General features: G+C 30.7%; 5 protein-coding genes across 5 annotated transcripts; 1 reads left to right on the top strand and 4 right to left on the bottom strand.

Annotated features, from left to right (window-relative positions):
* Positions 1–1,954: 1,954 nt before the first annotated feature.
* On the top strand, positions 1,955–4,102 carry RUP1 (Rup1p; the record flags this gene model as incomplete). The annotated part of the gene is made up of 1 exon (XM_041548367.1): positions 1,955–4,102. The coding sequence occupies one exon, from the start codon at positions 1,955–1,957 to the stop codon at positions 4,100–4,102; it is 2,148 nt and encodes a 715-aa protein (XP_041404301.1).
* Positions 4,103–4,402: 300 nt separating this feature from the next.
* IDH2 (isocitrate dehydrogenase (NAD(+)) IDH2) lies at positions 4,403–5,530 on the bottom strand (the record flags this gene model as incomplete). The annotated part of the gene is made up of 1 exon (XM_041548366.1): positions 4,403–5,530. The coding sequence occupies one exon, from the start codon at positions 5,528–5,530 to the stop codon at positions 4,403–4,405; it is 1,128 nt and encodes a 375-aa protein (XP_041404300.1).
* A 1,794-nt stretch (positions 5,531–7,324) lies between these two features.
* Positions 7,325–8,551, bottom strand: BAG7 (GTPase-activating protein BAG7; the record flags this gene model as incomplete). The annotated part of the gene is made up of 1 exon (XM_041548365.1): positions 7,325–8,551. One exon carries the CDS (start codon positions 8,549–8,551, stop codon positions 7,325–7,327), a length of 1,227 nt encoding a protein of 408 aa, XP_041404299.1.
* Positions 8,552–11,089: 2,538 nt separating this feature from the next.
* On the bottom strand, positions 11,090–12,484 carry PIG2 (putative protein phosphatase regulator PIG2; the record flags this gene model as incomplete). The annotated part of the gene is made up of 1 exon (XM_041548364.1): positions 11,090–12,484. One exon carries the CDS (start codon positions 12,482–12,484, stop codon positions 11,090–11,092), a length of 1,395 nt encoding a protein of 464 aa, XP_041404298.1.
* A 1,978-nt stretch (positions 12,485–14,462) lies between these two features.
* Positions 14,463–16,514, bottom strand: MET30 (ubiquitin-binding SDF ubiquitin ligase complex subunit MET30; the record flags this gene model as incomplete). Its single annotated transcript, XM_041548363.1, has 1 exon — positions 14,463–16,514. The coding sequence occupies one exon, from the start codon at positions 16,512–16,514 to the stop codon at positions 14,463–14,465; it is 2,052 nt and encodes a 683-aa protein (XP_041404297.1).
* Between the last annotated feature and the right edge of the window lie 213 nt (positions 16,515–16,727).

Here is a 16,727-nt window from a genome sequence, read left to right as displayed (position 1 = left end):
ATTATCTAAATTTGTTTAATTTACTATAATATGTCATTTTTATTTATCCTATTTAAAAACAAACAATACTTTCAAGATTTATGTTAGTAGTAAGTAGTACGGTAGTACTTCTATTGAGCATACACAAAATAAACTTATAGACAAAGAAAACGAATAAGAGTGCTATACATATGCACTACGTATTGTCGATACGTATGATGAAATAAAGTAAGTTATAGTGTGCATTTTATAAATTTATTATAATATTTCTCAGAATATTGCCCTGACATTTTTCTAGTATGTACGTCTCAGTCTAAGTTTGTCAAAGTAAGTGTGATTCTGTTTTTATAGTTGTTTTCCTCAGTCCCTCATCTATCAAACTGATTTAAAGAAAAAATATATATTATTTTTCTCGATTTATTTTTTCTTGTTCCTATTGCTGAAATGACAGTATCCTACTGTTTCCTCCAATACTTTTTTTTTGGTTTCCGTTCTGTCGTTTCTATTATATAAAAATATATATATATATATTTTTTTATATTTTTTTTTTGTTCGGGCCGCTACACTGCTTTCTTTGTTCTCAACATATTCGTAGATAGTACTCAGAATATACTACGAATGTCTGTTTTCGGGAAGAAAAAAGAAATATAAGAAACTTTAATTATTACTAAAACTAAACTCTAAAATACTTTTAAAATTATATTTAATTTCTATATTTTTGTTAAATAAAACGTTTATTTCACAGCCAATTGTGCAGTCAGTTCTCGGTGTTTTATGTAAATTTATTAATTCATATAAATAATAAAAGTAAATATTCCGTGGGATAACTTTAGGAAATGAAATAAATCAAGGTTTTATGGTAAAATGTAAATCATTCATTCAGCATTTCTACTGAAGAGAGGAGCACTCTCTGACATTAACAAGTAGAACACAGATAAGCCGATAATTGAATGTTTTGCGCAGAATGGGACTACCTTTATTTTTTTGTATGTAAATATTTTTTGCTTTTCTGGCTGTGCTACCCAAAATTTCTCAGTCTTCCTTTGGGTGATGTAATCTGTTCTGATTTGATTGATTTCATCTTAAAACTTTGCCCCACATGGAAAAAGTCTTTTTATTTGGAACTGCTCAAACTTTTGATTCGGCACGGCAATTTACTACAAAGAATGATCTCTCAACTTTGTACACATATATATTAGTCAGTAAAGTAAAAGCATTACAATCCCGAAGAAAATATTAAAGATAAAATAAAAGTCAATAAGAATCGGGAATTTGCGGAATTGCCGGAGCCGAAGACACGGAAGTTTCCACAAAAAGGAGAGAAAGAAAGAAAAAGGAAAGAAGGAGAATTTATCAATTCAATCGTACACAAAACTGTCGCACGGAAAAACTTCTTTACTCCTTCCCCCTCAATTCTTTACATTTTCAAATAATTGATAGTCGGTGTCATAACTGTTGTTCTTTTTGAGGACAAATTAATAAATTTACATATTTGCATTCATTATTCCTTTCTGCGTCATATTTAATGGTGTTAGCTCAATTGTTTTTTAGGTTAAAAAATTAACGAAGCTAAGTATAACATCATTTAATACGGATTCGCATGTTGAAGTCACGTGGTATTTTAAGAATATTCAAATTGAAACCCTATATTACCCCTAGAATAGGGCTCGCGTATATCTCATTAAGTACGAACGCTTCTTGCAACGCCCTTGCAAAAAGAATGAACTTGATTATTATACTGCGATCGTAGTGGTGGTGGCTGTTTTAGGTGCGATGTTTGTTACTGAATCCTACAGCACTAAAACAGAGATCAATATTATGTTAACTAATTAAACACTAAAAAGGCACATTTAAAAAGTAATTTTATTTAGAAGTACTAAAATATATTTAATTCGAAGAATATATATTGTTAAATAATCTGCAAAGAGGGAAATAATCTCAAGAATTTATCACCTAAGGAAATTTAAATCTAGTAATGTCTGATAATTGGGATGTCACATCCCTAATGGAAATGGGGATTGATCATGACGTTGCGATGGATGCAATGAAAAGAGTGAATGGTAATTTACAAGATGCTGTTAATTTTATATTTTCGAACGAATTACCAGAACATCTAACAAACAATAACATTAATAATAATAATAATGGTACTGATGATAAGGCGAGGAATATAGATTCTGTGCCGCTTAATGTAGGCCCAATTGATTTGTCGGTCAATCCAACGCATAATGATAAGAATTCTAACGAAAAACCCAGTGCTAATGACTTGATAGATTTTAATTCATCGGAATCTTCTAACTCAGATTTCAATATGCATACAGATAATGAGAATCTCACAAATAGCATACAATTACGTCAGGACTCTGTATCACAGCAACAAATTCCTCAAACTAAATATATACCATCAGGAGACTCCTCGGTAGCATCGTCAGAATCGTCTTCAATATTATCTGGTTCTGGAATAGAGCACAGTAAAAAGAATGCTACAGATTCTTGTGAACAGTTAGAAAGTTCAAATAATGATTGGAGTGAAGAACCTCCATCATATAGTATAATGCAACATTCTATTCATAAGACAGAGATTAATGATCCAACAGTTTTAACACCTTTACCAGTGAACTCTGTTATGGAAAACTATTTGGCATTATATGCTTTAGCTATGGCATATTATGCATCAAACCTTTTTTTGTTACCAGATTTTAAGAATTTAAATTATGATGAATCATGGTATAAAGGTAATAAGATATCAGAACCATTATATAAATTGAAATTTTCTAATGACTCGTCAACGGATCCTTCTTCAATCAATGAATCACTGGATATTCCTAAAAAAGTTGAAATAGTTCAGTCATCTTCAATTGAATATCCTTCTGAATCCCAACCAGAAACCTTATGGCAATTACAGAAGTTGATATCGGCATGCTGTTCCAAGTTTTCAGAAAGATCATTTGTGTCTGCCAAATTAATATCTAAATCTTTTGATTCCAATGTTCAACAAAAATTAGCAGAGGCCGAACATGTGCATGAGGTGCTCCCAACATTTATTAAATCTCTAATAACAGATCTTCAACTGTGCTCTGCTTCAGATGCATCTAGTATTAGCAAAACGTTCGTTTCTACGGCAGTTCATAAACCATCCAGTGAAGAGCCATTTCAAGAGACATATCTAACCTTATTTCATTTCCTACCAGAGGAGTATGATTCTACTTTATATAAGATGTTTAACGTATTATTATACCCTGAGGAGGCTATGGAATACCCTAATGGAAGTGATAGTGATGATGACGATGACGACGACGAACGGGATAGTTCTTTGAAAGTTATTTCACCTATTTTTACAGTTCTTTTAAGTGAAATGGACGAAACAACTAATGATAATATGGCATATACAGATGGGATTGACATTCCGTTTGAATTTTACCCTCAAATATACACAAAAAAATGTAAAGATCAACTTATCAAGCATATTATTGAAAAGAGAAATAATGCCCATTTTGAACTTAGAAGTATTCTGAATGATTTGAATAAATTAAAAAGTTATCAAGGAAAAGATCTTTTTATGTTCTTAAATAGCACATTAGAATATTTACAACAGGATGAAAAGGTATCTAATGAAAAAGGTAAAGAAATTTTATCAATTATTTCACAAATTGAAAGTATAAAGACACAAATCAACGAAAAGAAAGATAACAAAAAGGATCAATACAAAGAAATATCACAGAAATTACATAATGAATGGAATTTGACGTACCCAGAAACACATATAATTAAAACAGCAAAACAACTAAATTTGATAGATTCTCCCTATCTATTAAGCATGTTAGTGATTTCACCACATCTATATTTCTTAAGAGACAGATTAGATAAGAACAAATGGACTCAGGTTAAATGTAATACGATAGGTACGGACTTTCGAATATCAAAGTCAATAACAGAAGTACAATTGAAAGAATATATTAAGCAATGCACGCGGGCGCCAAATGAAACACCAATCATGTTTACGTATATTAAAGAGGATTTCTATAATGAACAGCAGACATCTTTGGCAAGAAATTTCGAGAACAACGAAGGTTGCCAACAATTTCACAAGGCAGATCAATTGTATTTATTAAGTACTAAATAGATTAATATAAGTATGGTATGTATTTACCAAGATAAGTATCGTGTGTGTTTTTTTTCCTAATGAAATTTTTGTACCTTTAAAGTATATATATGCTATTATATATTTGTATACGGATGGACGTCATGAGTAATCAATATTTTGAGTGTGATTATATGTGTTGATTGAAATAAAAATGTTTTTAACATCATTAGTAGTAAAAAAAGAACTTTTACTTTTTTTTAAATTTGTTTGAAAAAAGATATACATGAATATATATATATATATATATATTTGTTGTTATTGATGTATTTAATACGGCATTTACAATTTGTTGATAACAGCTTCGGTGAAGGAAGAAGTTGTTGCAGAACCACCAAGGTCACCAGTTCTGTTTTCTGGACTGGAAGCAATGGTAGATAAAACGGCATCTTGGATCTGATCGGCATGAGCATTTAGACCCATGTGATTCAACATCATTACAGATGATAGCAATAGAGCAGTTGGGTTGGCCATATTCTTACCAGCGATATCTGGAGCAGAACCGTGGACGGCTTCAAAGATAGAAATCTTGTTACCAATGTTAGCAGATGGTGTTAGACCTAAGGAACCGGCACTTAAACCAGAGTTCAAATCAGATAAGATATCACCGTACAAGTTTGGACAAACAGAGACAGCGTCAGTGTAAGAGGCAGGGTTGGTAACAACGTTCAAAACCTTGTTATCTATTAATTGTAGTTCTAATTTGATGTCTGGATATTCTGCAGATAATTCCTTGGCAACATTAACGAATAGACCATCGGACAATCTTTGAATGGTAGATTTGTGGACAACGATAACTCTTGGTCTGCCGATAGCTCTGGCATATTCAAATGCATATCTAATGACTCTTTCAGATGCATCCCTTGTAATCAATTTAATAGATTGAACGACACCTGGTGTCACTACATGTTCAATACCTGAATATTCACCTTCGGTGTTTTCTCTAATAAGAACCAAATCGACATCAGAGTAAGTAGTTTTGAAACCAGCAACAGATTTTGCTGGACGAACATTAGCGAAAAGACCGAAAGTCTTTCTTAAAGTCAAATTTAGGGATCTGTGACCTTTACCAATTGGTGTAGCCAAAGGACCCTTCAATGCAACTAAATTTTTGCTAATAGATTGGACAGCTTTATCTGGGATAGTAGTTAAACCATTGACGAAGATTGGAGAAACATCACAGAATTCCCATTGAATAGGAACATCTGCAGCTTTAAAGATATCTTTCACAGCTTGGGAAATTTCTGGACCAATACCATCACCTTCAATGAAGGAAACGTTAAATTTACCAGTAGTTGGATCTGGTTTACCAGTAAATCTACCTGTAGAAGGTTGTGGGTGTGCAGAAGTGGACATCAATCTCAAAGCTGCACTATTTCTCAAAGTTGGAATTCTTAGTACTCTTTGCATCTTGGAAATAATAATAGTAGTGGATTTAAATTTAAGGGAATATGTGATAATGATATATTGGGGTTATCAGTAAATATTTATATCTTAATTTTATTTATAATAATAATAATAATAATAAAAGATAGAAGTTAATAAACTGGATTAGATGTGGGGTAAAAATTTCAGAAGTAATAATCGGATATGTCTCTTTTGTATCTTCTGAATTCTAAATTAAATAGTAAGTATTTCAAAGTAACGTGGGATATGATGGTACTGTTATACTATTTAAGTAAATGATGTAATATGTAAATTTTTAAAAAGTGGGAGAGAAAAACTTCAACTTTGTTTGACAGGAACGATTTCTTGTTCTTTAAATTGAAAATATAAAAACTCGAGTTTGATTGGCTATAACAAAATCGGACTAAAGGGTTGAATTACGCAGTATTGAAAGAAAAAAATGAATTACAAAACAAGTAGAAAAGGTTTGCATAAGAGAGAGATATATATACAAATGTTTATATATATGTAATTACTTGATATTAAACCCAACAGTATATATATCACCAATAAATAAAATAAAATAAGTTGATCAATAGAAATTAACTTTTCGATGTGTTGCGATGATGTCGGTTGTTGTTAATGATTTTTAATTATCTCAATCATTTTATTCCTTTTTGCCAACCATGACAATACTAATTAACTATTGGAAGAGTGAAAAAACGAAAAAAAAAAGGTTGAAATGATTATTATTGTACAAGGGGAAGGAAACTGTAAGAATTACTTCTTGTTCTTCTACGAACGTTGATTGAATACTATATTATTTTAAATAAGAAGAATCAACTCAACTGTCTCTATTTACCTTTTCGCTATGCAATAAATTTGATCACTCGCAATAGGTTAGAACACGGGTACGTAGCAAAAATTCCCATACAATATATTGCTGATTTGGCACAAAAATATATTATAAATGAGTTTCTGCATCTCATATATTTGGTTGTTAGTCCTACTTCTTTACGTAAAGACCAAGGAGAGGAGAGGACACAGAGAGAAAACTTGCCATGCTGATAGTATTGTTTTGTTTAAACCTTTGAGGGGTCGAGTAAAGCGCTGCACTAATTGGTCACAAATGGGCCGAGAAATCGGATACCTATCCACCACGCACCTAATGGTCGCTAATATGCCGAGTACGCGGTTATTCTTATTTAAAATTGTGAGTGCACAAATTATACAGACAGAAAGTTGATTGTTTTACCGTGCAACGATGTGAGCCGATTTCTCGGTGAAGCACTTCGCAAACTCATTAATTTCCCAATTTCTTGTCTGATTGGTCACACGCACTTATCACTGTGTACGGCATACCCTAATGAAATATTAGGTCTTTGCTATAGCTTGTACATTCCATCATAGTCTCATTGATATTACGTATTTTATTCTGCATGTATAAATAACTTAATTAACATATATAAATTTAAATGAATGTGGTGGTAGTTCAATAAATCAATAACAAATATTGCTGGGGTAATTCGTTATATATTTAGTAAATAGTAGTGAAAGTTAGGTGTCCATCAATAATTATTTGAGGTTCTCTAGTATGCAGAGATTCTTTAAGAATACATAATCCTATTTGTATTTGTGGTGTGCAATTTTATTGTCATTATTCGTTATTTTATTGATACAATATGTCGTTGCAATAATAGAAGTAGAATTAATAATAGTAATAGTACAGATACTATGACTCGTTGTCATAGTAATGCGTTCGTAAATTTGAAGAATATATAGATGTGTAGTAAATCTGGGATATGATGATTATCATAATCATGATGATGATAGTGATGGTGTCGCACCAAGGTAACTATTAGCAAGAGTATCAAAATTCTCTACCAGAAAATGTAGAGTATATCTGGCTAGTCTATTTGGTTGTAAATCTGTTGAAAATTCTAAATGAGATAATAATGAAGGTTGGAAAACGATCGATATATTTTCACATGTCATTAAATTTATTGAAGAATGTTTTTGAATCATACCCAATAAGTCAAGAACATAAATTAATAATTCTCTATTGGCTTCAGGTAATGTATGAATTAATATATGATATTTCTGTAGTAATTCTTTAATATCCTTAGATTGATTCTCATTCCCATATTGTATTGTAGTCTTATCTACAATTTCAGGATTTGTAACATTATCATAATAATTTATCATTTCACGGTATTGTTTCATACAATTAATGAAGGAATCAAAATTTTCATATGGGATAACAGGTTCTGTAAGTCTATTAAGATATGTCTTGAAAAGTGACGCAAATTCATGTATACTATATTCTTGATTCTGACCAGTTGGGCCCTCATAGTTAAAATCTAAACCATAAAATGGTTCATGGGCAAAGTAATGATTTATTAAATAATCAATTTTCTTCTTATTACCAGATTTTCTAAAGATGCCAGGTGTGTTAAGTCCATATTTTTTAATTATTGAACCACATTTAGCGATTACAACAGGTACATAACCAAAAAATATTTCGTTTAATTCATTTGACATCACAATTTCGCATTTGACAACTTCCGTTGATGCTACCAAAGACGTATCAAATACTTTCTTACTATTAGTTGTTATCCCTACCATCGTACTATTGCTATTAATATTGTTAATACCACTCTTACTATAGGTAAAATGTGTTGTAGGATGATTCTTATTTTCTATGCTACCATTTGAAGTAGAATGTTGATGGCGTTGTTGATGATTATGATGATTATGATGATGGTGACTTGGAGATAACTCAGCAAACCAGTTTTTAAATGATGACCCTTTTGAAGGAGAAGAAGGTGATTCAATATTCGTTGGTACGGACCGTGGCATATTAGCAGATTGGGTCGAATTATCTGATAAGCTCCTATCTAATGATGGTATTAAATTATTATTTGAGTTTTGATCTTGTGATAAAACATGTGTGGTATTAGTACTGGCAGAATTTGTTGATAATACTACAGTCTCATTATTTGCACTGTTGTGTTTTTTATTGAATTGTTTGAGAAAACCGTTCATTGCTTAGTTTTTATTTGTATTTCAGTTCGTTTAATTTTCTAATAGGACTCTTTCTGTATATATTGTTCCTGTAAATTATACAAAATCAAAAAAACAGAAAAAAAAAGGGTTCGATATTACTGTAGGATGACGGAAGTTTACTATTGTTATTGTATTAACGTTTAGGAATTTACTGTAATCAGCTTAGAATGAATTCCACGTTCACTTAATATATATGTGTGTATCAACAATAGAAAATAACGAAATAAAAACACAGAGTCTATTGTAAATAGTGATTTATTGCAGCTGCAAAAGAATTATATCTTTTTTATTACCAGGAATTAAAATAGTTTTCAGATGCAAACACTATTGTTCTGAAATCACGACAAAATAAAGTATAAGATATCAGTATGTGTAAATTATTTGTAGTATTTGATTCTTGATAAACAAAGAAAATTATCTGACTATTTTCAAAGGTATTGTTTTAATTGATGTACAGTATGACTCAAAGAGAAATTTTTGATCCTTCCTCTTTGTTTGTTTTTATTATAGTTAAAAGAAGAAGAAGAAAACGGTAAAACGGTTGTGTTTACTGACGTAATTCTTTTAATTATGCGACTAGTGACTTGAAATGGAAATTAAATAATATTATTACTTTGGAAGCTACCTAATTAACAATAAATAATTCGGATTTGGGTGTATATAATGAATATTGTTGTTGTTTCTAATATTATTAGAGTAAAATGGAGTAATATTAGTTATATTTTTTGTTCTTGATTGGAAAACTGTTATTTAATTTTAAGTTTATCGTATTGATGATTATAAGAATATTATGTTTGTTTGTTCGTTATATATATATACAATATAATATTAGTGGAATTGACAATACAGAAATAATTTTAAATAAGAAATAAGACAAAAAAATTAGAGATTGAAACTCAAAAATAGTTATTAAATTTTATATATTAATTATAAATCCTAAAATGGATTTATAAATTATTCCGATATCAATCTTTATTACCAATTTAGGATATTCACCCCTCTCAGGTTATCCTAAAAGTTGAGGCTATATGAGTATTATATTTATTATTACACGCTATAGTTGATGTATAATTTCCCCTATTCTTTTCTAATTCTTGATCTGCCCTATATTGCAGAAAGAGGGATAATTATTAAGGGTTCTTTTTTATTTCATTCTTTACAAATGTACTAATTAGGAATATTATTTATTTTGTTTATTAAAACATCGTGGAGAAGGAAAGCATTAAAATCGAAAAAATGTTCAAATAAAATATATGATCTGTAAATTGAAATCCCCTCTCAGCATGTTCTTTTTACCCATCCTGAATAATAATTAATATGTGTATAGAGAGATATGTCTCGCCATTTATTCTTCCGGGGGGCCCTCCCCTCTCTCTCATCGATTATATCCTTTGGTACATTAATTGATTTACTGCTACTGCTACTAGGATTTACCAGTCAAACAAAAAAAGAGAGAGAGATTTGTTTACATTTTGTTTCCAATTTGTTTCGCGCTTCATTGGCAATTCTAGAAACTACGATTGTTCTTTCTTTCTTGTCCTCTTCCTCCTTTCTCCCCCCTGGTTGCTGTTGTCCGTTGTCCCTGGTTGCGCGTCACTTTCCTCGTAGATCGAACGTACATTTTTTGTATAAAAAAAAACGGAACGGAATGGAATGGCTGGACCAGACCATTCCCGACGGAGCATCTCTTGCTGTATGTAATTTAACTCTGCGGTGATATTCGGAAGAGCACAAAAAGAAAATAAAAAAGAAAATAAAAAACTCGCACCTATTTTTGGGAATTTTATTTTCTTCTGCCTCCTCTTCTTTTCGCCCCTTGTTTCTTCCATGGTTTCCCCCACCCTCCCACTCTAACAAAAACTGAGTAAGCGATATTAGAAAGTAGGCAAATTAAGTCTAATTAAATGTTTATTTTAGGAAATATTAAGATAGAAAAAGACGCGTGTTAAATCCCCTATATACAATTTATTCGCCTAATCGAGATGGGGTCGAAACTAAAAGAGATAGAGAGTTTGTAAATGGAGAAACTTTTTAGCCGTTTTCAATACTATAAAATATTGAAAGTCCGCGGCTTTACTTTAATCGAAATCGTTTTTTTTTATAACAGGATATTATGTACTTGCTTGTCCACATTATTAGATAATTGAAGCTCTAATAGGATGGTAGATCAAATGGTTAGTACCTTATTGTGGGCCATCGGTGAAATAAATATGACAGTTGATGTAATTCTTGTCATATCTCTTTATTCTATTTTATTATAGTGATGGCACAATTTAACTTAGAAATTGAAAAATCAACTTCATTTTTTGACTCTATAGTAATTATTCGTTAAACTTCCAGTTATACATTATGCTAGATTCTGCAAAATTTGTTGATTTACTTGATTTAGATTGTGAGTAAAAAAAAAATGTTGAACTTATTAAGGATTTAATCAGTATGCATATATTTATTTATTTACTTATTTGTATAATATTATTATTAAACTGTTTGTCTTTCCCTAAAAAAACCAAAAATTTGTTAGCTATTGAATGAATTCTTGAAATTATATTGTTTGAAGGGGTATTGATTCATTGCACTTTGTAAAATATCATTATTATTAAAATTATCAGTTCTTTTTTTACTACTAAAATTGTTCAAATTATTGAAATTATTAGTCATACCAAAATTATTATTCATTTGTTTACTATTCTTTCTATTATTTTCAAATCTGTGACCTAAATCAAATTCTAATGAATCTAAATCGCTATCACTATCACTATTTTCATTTAATAATGATTTTATGTTCTTTTTATTACTATTACTATTGCAGCTCCTACCACTGCTATTATTATTATTATTACTATTTGTTTTTTTATTAGTATTATGACTTTTTGAATCAGTATATGTCAAATTCCAATTCATGAATTGTTTTTCGATATTTTTAATATCATTTTCCTCTTTAGCTATTGTATTCAATTCTTTACCAACAACTAATCTCATTCTATAATTCTTATCATTGTTATTATCCCAAAATTCCAATGCTTGATGATTATTATCTGTTGTTTGATAATTAATACAAAATTCTAAATTAATTGAATGTTTATCATAATCATAATTGATTAAATCAACTAATTTATTAATTTGGAATTCAAAAAAATCATAATTATTCCCACTTCTCATATATTGACCATAAATATCTGTACTATTTTTCCAATTATTTGTTGTATATCTAACGACAACAAATTTTTCAAAAAAAATATTTCTTAGAGATATAATGCCTTTTAATACCCAATCTTGAGTTTGTTTCAAAAATTCTAAATGTAAATCTTGTAAATATAAGTCATTCTTGGTATGATTAAAAAAATAATTTATTCGAACATCTTGTAAACCCTGCGCGTAATCAAATATTGGAAAATTAAAATCATAAAACCCATTGTTTTCACCACTATTTATCGCTGAATCCTTTATCATATCAAGATCATTATCATTTTCATCCTCATAATATTCTTGAGTATTTATTCTACCTAATGGTTTTGTCTTATCAAAATTAACTTTCCCTGTATCATATGAGTCCTCATCGCTAATAATTCTAGGTCTATCATCCAATTGGTATAATTTTATTGGTAATTTTTCGTCAAAATGTACACTTTTACTTCTAATATGTTTCTTTTTCGTACGACGGTTAAATGTTGGAGTTGGTTTGGATAATATTGATTTGACGATAAATGGCATCGACATTGATCTTTTTATTCTAGAGGCCTGTGGTGGACCAAAATCTGTTGTATATGCAGGATTTCTAATAGAATCTGTAGTTTTACTCATCATTCTTGTCTTTTTAGCAAGTAATTGATCATTCGTTAACTCACCTTGTGCATTATTATTCAAATATTGTAAGGATACACCTCCCATTGAATTGTTGTCTTCTTCTTGCATGTCCAAAAATGTTTCTTTATAGACTATATTTGTTTGTTTTATTTGCTCTCTCGAAGCTTTACGAAATATTTTAGTAATGATTACTGTTGTAACACAAAGTAGAAAGAAATGTATGCAAGTTTTAAAACTTTTTTTTGTATGCTAAAGTATTGGATATATATGTGTAGTATTTTTCCAATTTGAAATGAACTAAATATATATATATATATTCATATATATTTAAAATATGAATAACTTTATGGACGTTATTTTTTTTGTTTATTCTCATATATTAATTTTAATAGAAGTTCATTAAAATACAAACCTGTTTGAATTTCTTATATAATTTCGATCTTCATTTATATCCCTTCTTTTAAATAAACTAGATATAATAGTAATAATAGTAATAATAAAGCTTTAGATAATTAAGTTACAATTGTGTTTTTTTTCACTTTCTGATGTTCCGCAATTTCTTGCATATGAATGTTTCCTCTGTGGGGGTTTCCTTGCATTAATTTTGTCACTGTTGTAACTCTTCGTATCCACTCAGCTGTCTCTCTCACTTAGTTCCTATTTAGTCCCCCTCCTTCAAAACTTCTTACTCCGTTCACTCTGTCTCCCTCCCTCTCCCTCCCTCTCTCCCCCTAGTCGTTGTCCTCCCAGCAATTTTCGAGCAGTGCAGCAATTTGTTTTGGTGTTTGTTTTTGTTTTCTTGTGTGTGTAAGCAGAGCAAAATTTGCCCGCTGTACTGCGCAACGAAGAGGTAGCTCCGAAAGGGCTGTTTTTTCTTCAAAGTCTGTCTGGTAGTTGTCTCACCCGTACCCTTTAGCGTTCGATTCCCGTTATTATAACGTATATTATTTATTACTCGACCCGTCCAGTTCCGAATGTCGTCCTTTTTCAATGCTTCCCCCCTCCCTAAGGGAAGCAACCCAGCGTGGCGGTGAAAATATATACCTAGCTAAGTTCTGCTTGAACCCCCCAATGCTGCAGCCACAGACAGAAACCAACATATTAATGATAAGCACGCTATTATTATTTTTGGGGGTTTTGTCCCCCCTTAGAGATAGCATTATTAAGTGGTGCGTATATCATTATATTCGTTCTAATAGAAAAGGGAATGGATCGATGTTATGTAATACAGCTCGTTTAGTTAATATTTACATGTATGTATATGATGGATACAATATACGAAATAGTGGGTCGTGAACGTCCTTCTTAATTATTTGATTCAAGATGACAAGAAAAAAGGATACATAAACAATTTAAGGTATCATTGATTGTAATCATTGGTTATATCATGGTCCATTCCTGTATACATATGTTACTAATCTTAAGAATGGTAAACTGGAATTAATTGGTTCTTTCTTGTATTAGGTTATGTAATATTCATCATGTATTTTATGCACAAGTGTGGGAACAAAGTCTACAACCGATGCATTTACATTATAATTGTTCATCGGGGCTTCAGGTCCATCATTTGATGGAAATATATTATTATTGCGAAAACCCTTTCTATCATACATTTTTGACTACTTACGTAGGGAAGGGGGATCTCTTCTAGAAGTGAGATTCCCAGAACATTTGGTACGTTGTATATTTTTCTGCACAGTATTCACTGATGTATATCTTGTTTATGTAAGGATTACATATAAAATCCGGATTTAGGAAAGACCCGAAATATATTTCATTTTTTGTAGAAACAGAGGGCCCTATCCGCGGAACTGTCGGGATAGATACAAAGTTATAAAATGTAACGTTAATCCAGCTATTAAAATTGAAATAAGAGAAGCTTATTTCACTATTTGAAAATTTTATAAAAATGGCGGTAGACAATAACAATCAGGTATGAAGTAAGGTCAAAAGGAAGTATCCAACTGTGTATTTTATGATTTTTCTATATATATCTGTAAATCTATTTAATATTCTATTTTTTTCTTTTGTTTTCACATATTCACACAGTATAAGATGAGATACTAAAATACGTGTATATTGTCTCTTAATCATCAACATTGCCGTCATCTGTTCCACTCTCAAAATTGAACATTCGACAACATCCCATTTCATCACCACAGAAGAATTCAGAATCACCTATAGCAACACATGTTATTGGAGATATCTTGTTACTTGATTGGTCATTACTAGTCTCTTCATTATTATCATTATCATTACTGTTGTTGTTATTGTTAATAGTAGTTGGTACCGTATCTTTCTCTAGTCTTCTACCTTGGAAAGTATGCATACATTTCCCACTTTGTAAATCCCAAATCTTTATGGAACCATCATGAGAACCACTAATAATTCTAAAATTGTCAGCTGCAATATCCCATACACCTTCCACATGACCAAAATGAGTTCTAATACATTGGCCTGTCTTGATATTCCATAACTTAATAGTATTGTCCAAGGAACAAGATAATAGATGTGTTGGGTATGGAATGTTTTCATCTAACTCGACATTTTGAGGGTCTTCAGTAACTTCGGGTTCTCCGTTGGTATGGTGACCAGTACATGCATTACTATTCTTATCTGTAACTAGATTTTCAATATCTATTATAGTTAATGGTAGGACTTTTTGAACTTGACCAACATGACCACGGAAAACTTTTAAGCAACTATTAGTTCGTATATCCCACATCCTGATTGTACCATCATCACTACAACTGTAACAACTAAAACTCTTAGGATGCAAACGAACACAGTTAACCCACTCAGTATGACCTCTTAATGTATAGCATGTTCTTGTCTCAATGTGCCATACTTTAACTGTCTTATCAGCACTACCCGATACAATTATCTTTTTGAAAGAATCAACACTCATTACACTATCTGTATGACCTCTATATGTGGAAATGCATTCACCAGTAACATAATTCCAAATTCTTATAGTCTTATCCAAAGATCCTGTAATCAATTTTTGATCATCAAAATATAATGCTTTAACACCATCCGAATGACCTTGTAATCTTCTCATCAATTTACCACTATGTATATCCCAAATGGCCACGGTGGAATCATATGATCCTGTGAACAGTAAATTATAATTATGTTGTAAACTTAATATCCCATCCATGTGACCCTTGAAATCCTTGATCGTGAAATTACCTCTTCTCCAATTTTTCTCAACTTTAAATCTATCTCTATAAATTACTTTCCAAGGATTTTTAATTAATCGATCTTCTTTCTTACGTTGACGATTACGGAAATTATTCTTCATTTGTAGTAGAGGTAACCCCCAACCACAATTTGGACATTTTCTATCGATATGTTGTTTACACATGTGGTACCATATTCTATTGTTATTTGCTAAATTATTCCATTTGTGACACACTAACATCGAATTGCAAAGTGATTGACAATCAAGATAACTTAATATTTTAGATGATAATTCTTTAGGTAATATGCTAATAAAATCTATTTTAAGCATTTCTTGTACTTGGGTGGAAACATATGATAGTTGTGGGAAACATGATGACGCAAGCAGTCCATCGAATATCAATTTTCTTGTTTTATCATTGGATTTGTTAAATTTCGATATCATATGGTGAATCTCAGATTGTTCCTGTATCGGGAGTTTAGAAATTTGATAATTTATCTCTTTGACTTTCTTTAAATCTTGATTATAACATGCAGTATGTGTTGGAGAATTTTGAATCTCTGGGTTGTGTCTATAACAGAATCTTGTAAAGTTGAATGCAGGTAAAGATTTGTTATGTGTATGCATATGGCCTAATACATTTATTTCTTCAGGCTTTTGGTTATTATTATTATTATTGTTTTCGGATGTTATTATATTACCTTCTGGAGAAAGTTCAAGTATGCTAATATTATTATTATTATTATTATTATTATTGCTCTTGTTGTCGTCATCTCTTTTAGACACTTTTCGTATTGGTCCATTTTCATTTGTTATATCTTCCTCTTTCTCATCTCTCTGATGTTTATTATTATCCGATTTGGAATCTTCATTATTATTATTATTATTATTTATATAATCAGTGGGTGTTATTTTACCGCTATAATCATTTGATAATAAATTGATTGTACCCATTATAGTGATTATTAGCAATATTTTTTGCTATGGAGTTCCGTATATTATTATATTATCCTTTTAATTCTCTCTACTGTCTTTGAATCAATTTATTTATGTTATAATATATTTCCCTGGTTATTCTTTTGTTTATTAAAAAACTCTAACTTGTATTATTAGAACTAAAAAAGAAGAAGGACTCGTGGCTAGTATTATAAATGGGGGGGGGGGGGG

Source organism: Maudiozyma barnettii (genome assembly GCF_903064755.1).
Source record: "Maudiozyma barnettii strain CLIB 1767 genome assembly, contig: KABA2_01, whole genome shotgun sequence".
Classification (NCBI taxonomy): domain Eukaryota; kingdom Fungi; phylum Ascomycota; class Saccharomycetes; order Saccharomycetales; family Saccharomycetaceae; genus Maudiozyma; species Maudiozyma barnettii.
The sequence above is the reverse complement of the archived record's forward strand: the minus strand, read 5'-3'. Positions and strand labels throughout refer to the sequence as shown.